Source organism: Nematolebias whitei, chromosome 19 (genome assembly GCF_014905685.2).
Source record: "Nematolebias whitei isolate Nwh7 chromosome 19, NemWhi1, whole genome shotgun sequence".
Lineage (NCBI taxonomy): Eukaryota > Metazoa > Chordata > Actinopteri > Cyprinodontiformes > Rivulidae > Nematolebias > Nematolebias whitei.
Genome location: NC_056516.1, coordinates 17,008,526 through 17,021,927, shown reverse-complemented (window position 1 = coordinate 17,021,927; position 13,402 = coordinate 17,008,526). Strand labels below are relative to the sequence as shown.

The 13,402-nt window shown below is 42.8% G+C and overlaps 1 protein-coding gene across 1 annotated transcript in view; it reads left to right on the top strand.

The window, feature by feature from the left end:
- The window catches only part of cpsf1 (cleavage and polyadenylation specific factor 1), a gene marked incomplete in the record, with an annotated part of 51,439 nt that overhangs the window by 1,313 nt on the left and 36,724 nt on the right, over positions 1-13,402 (top strand). Inside the window, 21 exon segments of the mRNA XM_037693641.1 lie at positions 33-184; positions 274-420; positions 524-663; positions 2,770-2,880; positions 2,972-3,065; positions 3,140-3,227; positions 3,475-3,615; positions 6,033-6,084; positions 6,162-6,235; positions 7,089-7,163; positions 7,257-7,337; positions 7,513-7,608; positions 7,695-7,889; positions 9,859-10,000; positions 10,163-10,341; positions 10,475-10,614; positions 10,690-10,864; positions 12,023-12,229; positions 12,316-12,405; positions 12,487-12,630; positions 12,715-12,867. Coding sequence (XP_037549569.1) covers positions 33-184; positions 274-420; positions 524-663; positions 2,770-2,880; positions 2,972-3,065; positions 3,140-3,227; positions 3,475-3,615; positions 6,033-6,084; positions 6,162-6,235; positions 7,089-7,163; positions 7,257-7,337; positions 7,513-7,608; positions 7,695-7,889; positions 9,859-10,000; positions 10,163-10,341; positions 10,475-10,614; positions 10,690-10,864; positions 12,023-12,229; positions 12,316-12,405; positions 12,487-12,630; positions 12,715-12,867 — 2,676 coding nt within the window.

Genomic DNA, 13,402 nt, shown 5'->3' with positions numbered 1-13,402 from the left:
TGTTGTCCAACTGGTACTCTGTTTTATTTTAGGATGGCTTTGTACAAAATGTACATATCCCAATCGTCCGCGTAGATCCAGAGAATCGCTGTGCTGTGATGCTTGTTTATGGCACCAAGCTGGTGGTGCTGCCATTTCGAAAGGACACGCTGACTGATGAGCAGGAAGGTGGAGTGGGAGAAGGGTATGACTGATCTTCAGTACTGTGTCCCTCAGAGCTTGTCTGCTTCTGTTCTGTTTCGAGTTTAAACTAATATAGAATCTTGTTTGCAGACCTAAATCCAGCTTCCTACCCAGTTACATCGTAGATGTTCGCGAGTTAGATGAGAAGCTATTGAACATCATCGACATGAAGTTCCTCCATGGTTACTATGAACCCACGTTGCTAATTCTGTTTGAGCCCAACCAGACGTGGCCTGGGTGAGTCCCTGTTGTCACCAGGCATAACAAAATGCTGATGTGCTTAACACGAGTTTTTACCTCCTCTGGTGTATTATTTATTCATTTATTAATTTATTTTTAGCCGCGTGGCTGTTCGTCAGGACACCTGCAGCATCGTTGCACTCTCTCTTAACATCATGCAGAAAGTTCATCCTGTCATCTGGTCTCTCAGTAATCTGCCTTTCGACTGCACGCAGGTCATGCCTGTCCCCAAACCCATCGGTGAGTTCAGGGAACCCTATTTTTCTCACCAGCGTGGTCACGTACACTACACTGGCTTGTATTAACCCCCTTTAGTAACGTTGCCTTACAAACTGGAATTTGAATGGTTTTAATTATATTTATGGGCAATAATTATACAAAAAAACTTCAGATTAATGATGGGAAATGGGTGTGTGTGTGTGTGTGTGTGTGGGGGGGGGTTAAATAACTCAACAAAATATAAAAATGAAAAGTGGTGTTTGCATATGTGTTTACCCCCTTTGCTTTGAAGCCCCATTCATTCTGGTCAAAATCCACAATCAGTTACTAAGATCCACCTGGGGACAACCTGAAGTGTTAGATGATCAGTAAATGTCCACTTCTCCCCAGAATCAACACATATCTCTGTAGTAAGGGCTACCACCATGCAAGAGACATCATGAAGACCAAGGATCTCTCCACACAGGTCTGAAACAGAGATATGGAGAAGTACAGATCAGGTTTAGTTTAGATTAAAAATAAATCTTAATCTTGAATATTCCCCAGAGCTCCATTAAGTTCATTTCTAGAAAATGGACAGATGATGCCTCTGCAGCAAAACTACCAAGAAAGAGTTGTCCACCAAAATGCACAGACAGGGCAAAGTGGACATTTTTTCAGAGAAGCAAGAAAGGGATCAAAGATAAACCTCAGAGCTGGACAGCTCTTCAGCAGAGATGGGACTAAACGTTCACGTGTCCACTTTAAGCTGCACAGAGTCAGGCTTCATCCAGGAGTGCTGGGAGAAGTTACTGCTTTAACAAAGGACCAAAAGTCAAGTTCTCCAAATGTAGATGGTGGTGTCAGACAATAAAATTAAACCGTTGGAAACTGAATTAAACAAAATAGAAATATATTTGAAGAAAGTCGGTTTGTGTCTTCCAGAGATGTGAGACAGGAATGGAGGCTCACAACCAGCAGGACAATGACTAAACACAGCAGCTCTCCAGTAGGTTAAGGAGAAGTTGGTTTAAAGAGTGTTGGACACAAGCAGCACTCATCCATCCACTGCAGCTGGTTCGTCAAAATATACACAAGCCTGCAGATTTTCAGTCTGTTAAAATATTCAGGAACATTTCTCCTGTTTAATTTCAGTCATCTACAGTGTTTTGTTTAGGTTTATTACTTATTAATTTAAAATCTAGGGATGCATGATATTGGATTTTTGGCCTATATCTGGTATGCCGATATGTTAAAACTTATTTAGCTGATACCGATATTTTATATACGTTCCTTTGTCAGAACATAGCCCTCTTATTTTATCTTATTTGCTACAAGAATTGTGTAAGAGCTGGTGACATATATTCAGTAACAGCCATGTGTCATAGCACTTTGACTTATATTAAATGAAAAGTGTTAAATAATATTTATTAGCATTAGTCACCTGTGATACTCTCTCACTTGTGGAGCTTGTTCCAGGTTCCTGGCTGCAGTGTGGGATCCTCTGCACTCCTGTGCATGAAGGACAGACTTTTTAAGTTCCAAGTTTTTGTCTCTCCATTGCGCCGTAAGACTAATCATGCTAACGGGGCTAACACGACGTCCAAACGTCTGGTAAAACTCACCCAAGTGTTATTGGCTATTAGCTTCTCAATGACGTCGGAAACGACAGCTTGTAACTCGGGTAACGTTACGCCAGATAAAAATATCTCTGACTGAGGGCGATGTAGCGAGGTTCAACGTAGTCCAAAAATCTTCAGAATGACAATCCTCATCAATGGAAAAAAACCTTCCACATGCCGACATTTTGAATTTTCCTCTCTGCCGGGGTCAGATCAGGTAGGAGCACATGACGTCATCATGTTGTGCTGCTGCAGGCTTCCTTGTTACTGGGTTGACATACAAAAACAGTATCTTTTATATCAGGGAGTTATTTTTGATGGAATGGCCGATGTCCAATATTTAACTTTAACGCTAATATCGGCAACACCCGATGCCATGCTGATAATATTGTGCATCCCTACTAAAATCCTATTTAAATTCCATCTTCTAAGGCAATAAAATGGAAACCATAGTTCAAGGGGTGGATACTTTTACAACCCACTGAATCAAACGTCCTGCGGGTTCTGATCAGGTGTGTGTTTTTAGGTGGCGTGGTGGTGTTTGCTGTGAACTCGTTGCTGTATCTGAACCAAAGTGTTCCACCGTACGGAGTTTCTCTAAACTCGATGACAAACGGGACCACGTCCTTCCCTCTGCGTAAGCACCGTCTTGTTAAAATGCTTGTTTTTTTTTAACACGAGGCACATTCTCTCTCAGGTTTTTGTGATGATGTGTTCTCACTGTGCAGGTATTCAGGAAGAAGTGATGATCACGCTAGATTGTTGTCAGTCTGACTTTATTGCTTATGACAAGATGGTCATCTCACTGAAAGGAGGAGAGATGTGAGTTCCTACAGTAACCTGCAGAATGACGCCAATGATTTTTAAAATTATTCTCACTGACTGTTGCCTTGCAGTTATGTCCTGACGCTCATAACAGACGGCATGAGGAGCGTGCGTGCTTTTCACTTTGATAAAGCTGCAGCGAGTGTCCTGACAACCTGCGTAAGTTCCAGCTGAGCAGCAACGATCTGATGAGACCAATTCTCTGAAAGTAATACGGTTATTTAAAACAAAAGATTTGTTCACTCATCCTGTGAAGATGCTGGAAACTCTTGCACTTGTTTGTTGTGAGAAGGTTCAAGCAAGTTTATAATTTACCGTTCAGTGTTTCTCAGTGCGTTTTGAAAAATGTCCCAACTTTTCTGGAGTTCTTGTTGGAGTGTGCCCTCCTCACATTCCTCTCGTTCAGATGGTGACCATGGAGCCTGGCTTCCTGTTCCTCGGTTCCCGCCTCGGGAACTCGCTGCTCCTGAAGTACACGGAGAAACTGCAGGAGACGCAGATCGAGGAAGGCAAAGAGAAGCAGGAGAAGGAGTCGTCAGAGAAGCAGGCAAGTTTGTGTTGTGACTAGGGCATTAACCGAGTACTCGAGTAATTACACATCGATTGCTAGGACATCTGTCGAGGTTAAACATGTAACGTCGAGTATCCGTAGTGACGTCATATTATGTGACCACCGTATGACCGTAGGGGGCGGTGTTGCACTGTTGCAGGTCACAGAGTATGATGTAACACCGGGTCCAATCCACTGAACCAGAACCAGCTTCCTCTGACCTTGCTTCACAAACAAAAAGCAAAAAATATTAATCTCTAAACCTATAAAAAAAATCTATAAACATATTAATCTCTAAAATTAAACTTAATGCGCATCACAGGTGGTGCTGGGTGGTCGACCCCCCACCCCACTGTTTTAAGTTTCGTTTTTGACGTGCTGCGTTTCTTCACGTTTGCAGTTTAATAATAATAACTAATAGTTTTGTTTTGCCTGTGACTTATTTGCAGTATGATAAATGGTAGGAGCATAATATACGCTCCCAATGTTTTGTTGGTCTTTTTTTTTTTGTAAATAATTACCTTTTTTTGCGGGTTTTATTTCTTTATTTATTTTTGTATCTTGAGATCTATGACATCATCAAATACTCGAGTTCTACTCGGGTTTTATTATGTTAATGTCGAGTTTAAAAATTATATACTCGTTCAACCCCTAGTTGTGACTGCAGACTGAACTTTGAGTCATGCACAAAACCAAGTCCACCACCGTTAAACTCTGAGGCTTTACGTGCTAGGATATAAAACGGTTTGGTCTGTACCAGGTTCCAACATTATTCAAGTCTAATCTCAAGTGAACTCACAACAGAGTCCACCTTTTCATTATTAATTAAACAAAAACTAAACCACAAAGGAAAAGTTGTGTGAAAAACTAAGTCCGTCCCCAGAACCAGCAGCTTGTAGAACCTCCTGCAGCAGCAACAACTCTGCTGTGGTTTCCTGTAGTCTCACATGGCTGTGGAGGATCTTTGTCCCACTCTTCTTTCCAGCGCAGCTTCAGCTCTTTGAGGTTTGCAGACGTTCTGCTCTCTGAAGGTCCAGCACAGCAGGTCACTCAGGTGGAGGTTCTGGACTTTAACTGGACCGTTGCAGCTCCTTGATTCCTCTTCTTTAATTTCAGCTGTTCTGTAGTTTAGCTGCTGTGTTTGAATCATTGTTCTGTTGTATCTTGACCCAGTCTGGTCCAAGCTCCAGCTGTTGGACAGATGTCCTGACATCTGTCCAGGGTTTCCCCTTAGATAACTTGCCATTGCGGGGAGCTCATCTCGTCCGTGATTTTTGTTGACCGAGTGCAGGGGAGAGACAACGACACATCTGTGCTGCACGCTGTTTTTACCGACAGTTTTCGTGTGTGTGTGTGTGTGTGTGTGTGTGTGTGTGGGGGGGGGTGTTCAGTGTGAGGGAACGCTGCATTTAACTTTTTAGCTAGCATGCCTGTATTGTGCGCCACTAGCTTAGCACTAGGTCACTGGGTGTGGGGGGGGCACAGTTAAGTCCGGTAGGGAGGGCGCTCGGTTCCGTTGATGGGGCGGGGCGCCCTGCTTGTATAATGTTAGGGGAAACACATCTGTCTGTAGAATTTATTGGTCCACAGAAGAGTTCACGATGTTCTCAATGACTGCAAGGAGCCCAAACCATCATCCCTCCACCACCGTGCTGACAGCTGCTAGGAGCCGTTTGGTTTTCAGCATACATGCTGCTGTGCATTATGGGTAAACATCTGTACTTTGTCTTGTCTTGTTCCAGAAGTCTTGTGGTTCATTCAGATGAAACTTTACAAACTCAGTCGAGCAGCCTTGTTGGTTTTAGACAGAAGAAGTTTGTCCTGCAGCTCTTCAAGACAAACCAGACATGTTCAGACTACTTTTTTTTATTGTCCTGTCATGACCTTTTACCTCCTGATTAAGGCCTGTAGAGTCTGAGATAGAGCTATCATGTGGCTTGCAATTTTTCTGATCATTACACAGTCTGACCTCAGGGTGAATTCACTGGGACGTCCACTCAAGGGAAGTCTAGCAGCTGTTCAAGATTCTTTTTTTTGCAGCAGGATGATGAACTTTAAATTGTTTGTAAATGTCATTTACCTCTTCCCAAATTGATAAGAATTAACAGTTGCTTCTCTAAGGTCATTGCTGATGTCTTTTCGACTTGGCGTTGTGTTAGACCACACACCTGTGTGCTCCTGAACAGCAAACTGACAAAACTCCTGCTTTTACAGGTGATCAATTACATCATGTGATCAGCAGCACGTGGATGATGTTATAATCTGTTGTGACTTTCGTAGCTTTAGAGTTAGATCTAAATATCACAGAGTGAGGAGGAAACTGTTGCAACACGTCACATTTTAAAGCTCATATAAAGAGTTCGTTAGAGTTTGCTGGTTTGAAGTGTTAACACGTGGCTTCTTCAAACTTCCAGGAGGAACCGCCCAACAAGAAGAAGCGTGTAGAGTCTTCCACCAACTGGACTGGTACGTGCACTGTCTGCTGCCACAGGGCTGTGTTGTAGGAGCTGCTCTGGTTTATGTCCCACCTGTTGTTTTGTCAGATGAGGTGGATGAGATCGAGGTGTATGGTAGTGAGGCCCAGTCAGGCACTCAGTTGGCCACCTACTCCTTTGAGGTGAGAAAACGTTTCGGTCTTGCATTTCTTCTGTACCATATTTTCCGGCGTATAAGTTGCAGGTTTTTTTGCATAATTTGCATGTCCTGCGACTTAGTTGTTTTTTCCTCCAATATTTATAAACCAATTTTTGGTTGAGATATAACAGTTTTCATTCATTCTGACTGAAAATATTGAACACTACCATTTTCAGCCGGTAGATGGCACTCGAGTAGTATGGCATGCTGTTGTGTCATGTAATAGGTCCAAAAAAAAAACAAAAAAAAAAAGGTAACGTTTCATTTAAACGTTACAAATGAAATCCAGTTGTTTTGTTTATAACCTTTTTTTGGATTTACCATGTCCTGGATGACTGAGAATCTTCACCAGCGTCATGTAAAGGTAAAAGTGGCTATTAATGACACAATCGGCCTGCCACCTTCCTCCAGCTCGCCTGGAGCAACCGTCAATCAGCTTCATTTCACTGCACCGCCCCGTCAAAATGCCCCTAATTTGACCATTGAAGTGCATTTATTAAGTAAAAGTTCAACTGAGACACACCTTTGCTATAATGTCGAGCAAACAAACAATTGTTTTTATGTGTTTATTGTGTTAAATTCTTGTTAAAGTCTTCCTGAGTGAGCACCCGTGGCCGCCATTTTGGTTGAAAAGCGATTTTTGGCACAACATCAGCCCACGTTTCTGGGTGGTCCGCTGTGACACACAACAAACTTGATGCATCAGCGGTGACGCATAATATATGCGACTTATTTATGTTTTTTTTTCCCACTTTATTGGAAATATTTGGACTGATGCGACTTATACGGTGGAAAGTGCGGTAGTTACGTGTTTAATGTGTCTTCTTGTCTTGCAGGTATGTGACAGCATTCTGAACATCGGACCCTGTTCAAATGCCTCCATGGGCGAGCCTGCCTTCCTGTCTGAAGAGGTACATACACACTTAAAACACTTTTAGTGGCTTATTTTTGAACGATTTTCAGGGTTGTTTGAAACCTCTGCTGGAATTTTATTTCCCCAACAGTTTCAGAACAACCCAGAGCCGGACCTGGAGGTGGTGGTGTGCTCTGGTTATGGTAAAAATGGTGCACTGGCTGTCCTCCAGGTATGTAGATTCCAAGTTGACGTGTTTACAGATTGTAGCACGCTTGAATGTTGCTGCGGCACCATCTGAACACGTGTGGTGGCAAACGAGTTCAGTGATGGTGGGCTGACCAGGGCTGTAAACAGCAGCGCCACACTGGAGTTCTCTCAGTTTTCTGTTTTTATTCTTACCTTAGAGGAGCATTCGGCCCCAAGTAGTCACAACGTTTGAGTTGCCTGGTTGCCATGACATGTGGACTGTCATCGCAAAGGACGTCAAGAAAGACAAAAAAGTACAAACAGTTTTTACTTCATAAATTCAAGCTTGTAGGTTTTTTTGTGTCACATTTTATGGTATTACTTTTGTCTGCTCCTTTAGGAAACTTCAAAAAGCGATGAGTCAGAGGATGGAGCAAAGAATGAGACTGAGGAGGAGGAGGAGGAGGTAGAGCGGGTAGAGGAAGAGAAGGACAAGGAGGAAGTGGAGAAAGAGGAGGAGAAGACAGACTCTCCTCTGGAAGATGATGCAAAGAAGCACGGCTTCCTCATCCTGAGCAGAGAAGATTCGACCATGGTATGACGTCTTTGTTTCTGGTGACGCAGATTATTTTATTACATACTTGGGTCAGCAAAAAGACTAGAGAGTGGTTAAAGGAATAGTTCGAGCATTTTGAAGTGGGCCGCTGTAAAACTGTTGTACAAAGGTCTTTGGATGTCCGTGGTTTGGAGAAACAGTTTGTCAGGTAGGATGAGCTAACGCTAGCCCAGCTGAGATCAGAGTCAATTGTTTCCATCTTAAAATGACTCCAGTGTTTCCCCTACCATTATTCAAGGAGGGTGCCCCGCCCTGTCAACACAACAGAGCGCCCCGCCTACCAACCCCCTTTTTTGAATTTGTCATTATAGCCACGTTTACCCATTACATGATACAACAGCATGCCATATTGCTATTACTACTCTGCTGCCGTCAAGTGGCTGAAAGTGGTACTGCTCAGTTTTTTTTCCCAGTCAGAATGAACGAGAACGGTCATATCTCAGCCAAAAAATGGTTTATAAATATGGGGAAAAAATCCATAAATATGTCGCTTCGGCCTATAAGTCACAGGGCATGTAAATTGTGAAAAAACCTGTGACTTATAGGCCGAAAAATAAAGTATATACCCTAATTTCCAGACTATTGCGCGCACTTAAATATAAGCCATGCCTACTATATATATATATATATATATATATATATATATATATATATATATATATATATATATATGTACATATACTGTATAGGCCGCACTTGTTTATAAGTCGCGGGTGTCCACGTTGTAACTTTTTAAAACTTTTAATTAAATATGTACCAGTAACATACACAAATACATACAGTAAATGTTTTTTCTGAACAGTGCCTGTAACACGGCTGGTAAAAAAAAATAAAAAACACAGTAGCCTACCAGGAAGTCATCGATCGCTGTCTTCATCTTCCTCCTGCACCCTTTTGAGCTTGTGAAATCCTCTTCATCACGCAGCTTCCTTTTAAAACCCGTTGGTGATAGAGGATGTTTTTTACTTCTCCACTGGCGGACTTGAGTTAAAGTTGCTCTTCGCATGCAGCCAGTTTTAATAAACGATTTCTCACCGCCAGTCATCCAAGCCTCCCACCAGGCTCGCCGTGCCACATTAGTGCATAATTCACACTTATTTAGAGTGGCTGCAAATACTTTGTTGTTTCCCCCCTCCCCAGTAGACCAATGAAACCAAGTTTTATTTGTCCACTGTGACCTGTTCGGTAATTTTACTGGTCCGATTTTTTTTTTTTACCTTTTATTTATACAGGTAGTCTCCTTGAGTCACGAAGCCTCACCCTGCAAGAGAGACGTGTATTGGGCAGCTATACTTGCGCCCGGGCGTGACGAAGCTAAATGTTTTGGTGGCAGGAAGCTTGTTAGCACATCAAAATAACAAATAAAAAAATCCATAAATTAGCCACAGCATTGTATAAGCCATGGTTGTTCAAAGAGTGTGAAAAAAGTAGTGACTTATAGTCCAGAAATTATGGTAATTATTTTATTGTATATAATAAGCATATTGCAATATTCTGCAGCTGTAACAATAACCAAACAATGAAACACACCTTAAAGTACCTCACAGTTTAAATCCAACTTTTGTTTCTGAAGAACTGGATAACTTAAATCATCTCATTAATTCAGTCTTGGAGGAAATCAAAACTCATTGAGGTTTTGATTTACAGATACTTGATTCAACTCGTGTAGTTTGAATTGTTTTACTGCTGTGATGTGGAGGCAGCATCCCCTCTCCAAGGCAGCAGATCACTTTAGTCTTAGCTAGTGGTGTCCCGATACAGATACTGGTATACCACCAGTCTTATTTGTGTTTCGACTCTGTTTCTTCAGACTGAGGCCATCCATGAAGCCGTCTAACACTTCTAAGATATTACTTTGAACTTTTTCACTGAACCCCATATCAAAATGGCCAAACTATTCCTTTAAATGAATCAAACAGCACCCACATCAATGCATATTTTGCTGTAGATCCTTCAGACGGGTCAGGAGATCATGGAGCTGGACACCAGTGGGTTTGCCACTCAGGGGCCCACAGTGTTTGCTGGAAACATTGGAGATAACAAGTACATCATCCAGGTCTCCCCCATGGGCCTTCGACTTCTAGAAGGAGGTAAATTAACAGTTAATCTCTGCAAAAGGAGAGAATTCACATGTAAATATTTACACGTGTAGAAGTGATAAAGTCTTCTCACACTGCCAGTTGACAGACAGGTGAATGTAATTCTGTCTGCAGCCGTTTCATGTTGGTGTTTTGTATAAATTGTGCTTTCAGTGAAGCAGCTTCACTTCATTCCGATGGATCTGGGCTCTCCCATAGTGCATTGCTCCGTGGCAGACCCTTATGTGATTATCATGACCGCTGAAGGAGCGGTCACCATGTTTGTGCTGAAGAGCGACTCGTACATGGGCAAAACACACCGGCTGTCTCTGCAGAAGCCTCAGATTTCCACAGTGAGTGAAACGCGCCGCTCCACAGACCCTGCTCACTAAACTAAAGCCCAGCCCAGACTGGAAATACCTGATTGAACTAAACATCCTGACTGTGTTACAGCAATAAACTGTTCAGTGCCTCTTTATCCAACAGCAATCTCGTGTGATCGCGTTGTGTGCGTACCGAGACGTGAGCGGCATGTTCACGACGGAAAACAAGGTGAGCTGCTCCGACACGGACGGTGGCGTCAGCAGGAGTCAGTCAGAGACGGAGACGGTCTACCAGGACATCAGGTAGGAATTCACCTTCCGTCAGTTTCCCAACACAGACAGAATCAAACAGCAGGCGTTATGATTCTGTTTGAACAGCAACACTGTTGATGATGAGGAGGAGATGCTGTACGGAGACTCCACCACCAGCTCTGCCAAAGAGGAAATGAGCCACAGCTCAGCGGCTGCAGCTGCTCCTGCGAGCGAGGGCGGCCAGAGCAAGACAGAGCCCTCCCACTGGTGTGTGATCATCAGGGAGAATGGAGTGATGGAGGTACGTGTGTGTACTTTGTGTTGGCATGGACCCAGAGACTGTTTTAATGAGGAAACTCAGTGTTTATCTGGCCTGTGCAGCTTGTACAGTGGGCTTCAAAGGTATTCACCCCCCCCCCCCCCCATGCTCTCTAAAATGTATGGTGAAAACCAAATGGCTCTTAGCAGCTGTCAGCACGGTGGTGGAGGGATGATGGTTTGGGCTCCTTGCAGTCATTGAGTCCATCATGAACTCCTCTTTGGACAAATAAATTCTACTGACAGATGTGAGGACACCTGTCCAACAGCTGGAGCTTGGACCAAGCAGAGACTGATAAAGATATGGCTCTAAATGAAATTGTATATTTATTGCTGCTAAACGAGGCTCTACTATAAATTGTAAAAGACAAACGATAACAAGATCTAAGATATGAACCAAGAAATATGCTAAACACTTAATAGTGTAAAAACAGTAAGTCCTAATAAAGTCCTGAAGTTGAAAGGAGGACTTTCTTTTCTCTGACTTTACTGCATGTGGAGTGTTGCCCTTATTAATCGATCACCCTACAAATAAATCCACAGGGGCGACGTAGAGAGATTACTTATTAACATACATGTAACATTATTAGCTATATGATTTTCCTTAACTATGTTTTATTTAAGCTCTGTAGCATTTGAACCTGGACCAGCTGGAAGTTTAAAGCCCGTCTTCATTCTGCTCCATAGGATTGGCTGCAGTTTATTTGAGGAGCTGTAAATATAAATTAATCTAATCTTGAATCTTTATTAGCACATTATATTAGGAGCCGCTCTCAGGATCCAGAAACCATCTTAGCACTGTCAAACTGGTTGACCGGTAGTACGGAGTTGTGGCTCCTCGGACTGATGAAGTCTTTTGGATAAAAGACGAAACGTTTCAACAAAAATAAACCGTCCAGAGGACCTGACTTTACTTTGTTAGATTTCTTTACCTGGATTATTGAGCATGAACTTCAGTAAAGATTTACCTTAGTTATGTTCGGCTTCTCACTGGTCTGATAATGACGTACTGGTTTTTGTACTTCATGTGTAAAAAACAGTATTCATTCACATGAGAAGTAAAATTGGATATACTGTAATAAGTTGCAGCTAGTCTCTGAAAAGGGCTGACGTCTTTATTTTTACTATCTTTAATCAACAGATCTACCAGCTGCCTGACTGGAGATTGGTGTTTCTGGTGAAAAACTTCCCTGTAGGTCAAAGAGTTCTGGTGGACAGCTCGTCTGGTCAGTCGGCAACACAAGGAGACGGGAAGAAAGAAGAAGTCGCCCGACAGGGAGAGTTCCCTTTAGTCAAAGAGGTCGCTCTGGTTTCTTTGGGCAACAACTGCAGCAGACCATATTTACTGGTGAGGGTTTTTCTTCCAGCTCTCAGTTTGGATTAGAATTTCAGTTGAAACTATGAATTCACTGAAAACCATTTCTTGTTTTCAAGGTCTATGTGGAGAACGAGCTGCTGATCTACGAAGCGTTCCCTTACGATCAACAGCAGCCGCAGAACAACCTGAAGGTCCGCTTCAAAAAGGTACAAGGCAGAGAGGATGAAAACAAAGCTCGTCAAATCAGCTTCAAATCCATTTTAACAATCGTTCCGTTTCCTAAACAGATCCACAACAACATTAACTTCAGAGAGAAGAAGTCGAAGCCTAGGAGAGACAAGAAGGCAGAAGGTGGTCCTGAGGAAGCCCCACCAGTGAAAAGCAGGATCGCCAGGTTCAGATACTTTGAGGACATCTCCGGGTACTCGGGGGTATGACGCTCGTTTCTGAATAATCGAGAGTTTGACTCCAGAGGCGTCTTTGCCCTTACTCTGTCTGCATCCTTGTTGGGACAGGTGTTTATCTGTGGCCCGTCGCCACACTGGATGCTGGTCACCTCACGAGGAGCACTGAGGCTTCATCCCATGTCTATCGACGGGCCCATCGAGTCCTTCTCTCCATTTCACAACATCAATTGTCCTAAAGGCTTCCTGTACTTCAACAAGCAGGTACTATACACAGGACTTTTCATTCTTTGGTTTATTCACGAGGCCTTTTAAAGTAGAATGAATAATAAAACCAACATATATAAATGTAATCCACCCACCCCTATCATTTGACCAAATTCAGGTCAACACAAGGTCAGTGCAGGTCAACACAAGGTCAACAATGCAATGAAATGCTCAAGACGAGAAGAACCATCTCGACTCACCAAAAAAAAACACACCAAGGAATACCAAAACATGCAAAAATACAAAAGCAAGGCATCAAAAGTGAAAAAAAAATAAATCTACAGCAGCATGGTCCTATTAACAGAGTGGTGGCACTAGCGAGGTTCTCTTAGAAACATGGTCCAGTTAGCAGCATGGTACTGTTAGCAACATGGTGCTATTAGCAGTGTGGTCCTGTTAGCAGAATGGTACTATTAGCAGTGCGGTCCTGTTAGCAGAATGGTACTGTTAGCAGAATGGTGCTGTTAGCAGAATGTTGCTGTTACCAGAATGGTGCTGTTAGCAGAATGGTGCTGTTAGCAGAATGATGCTG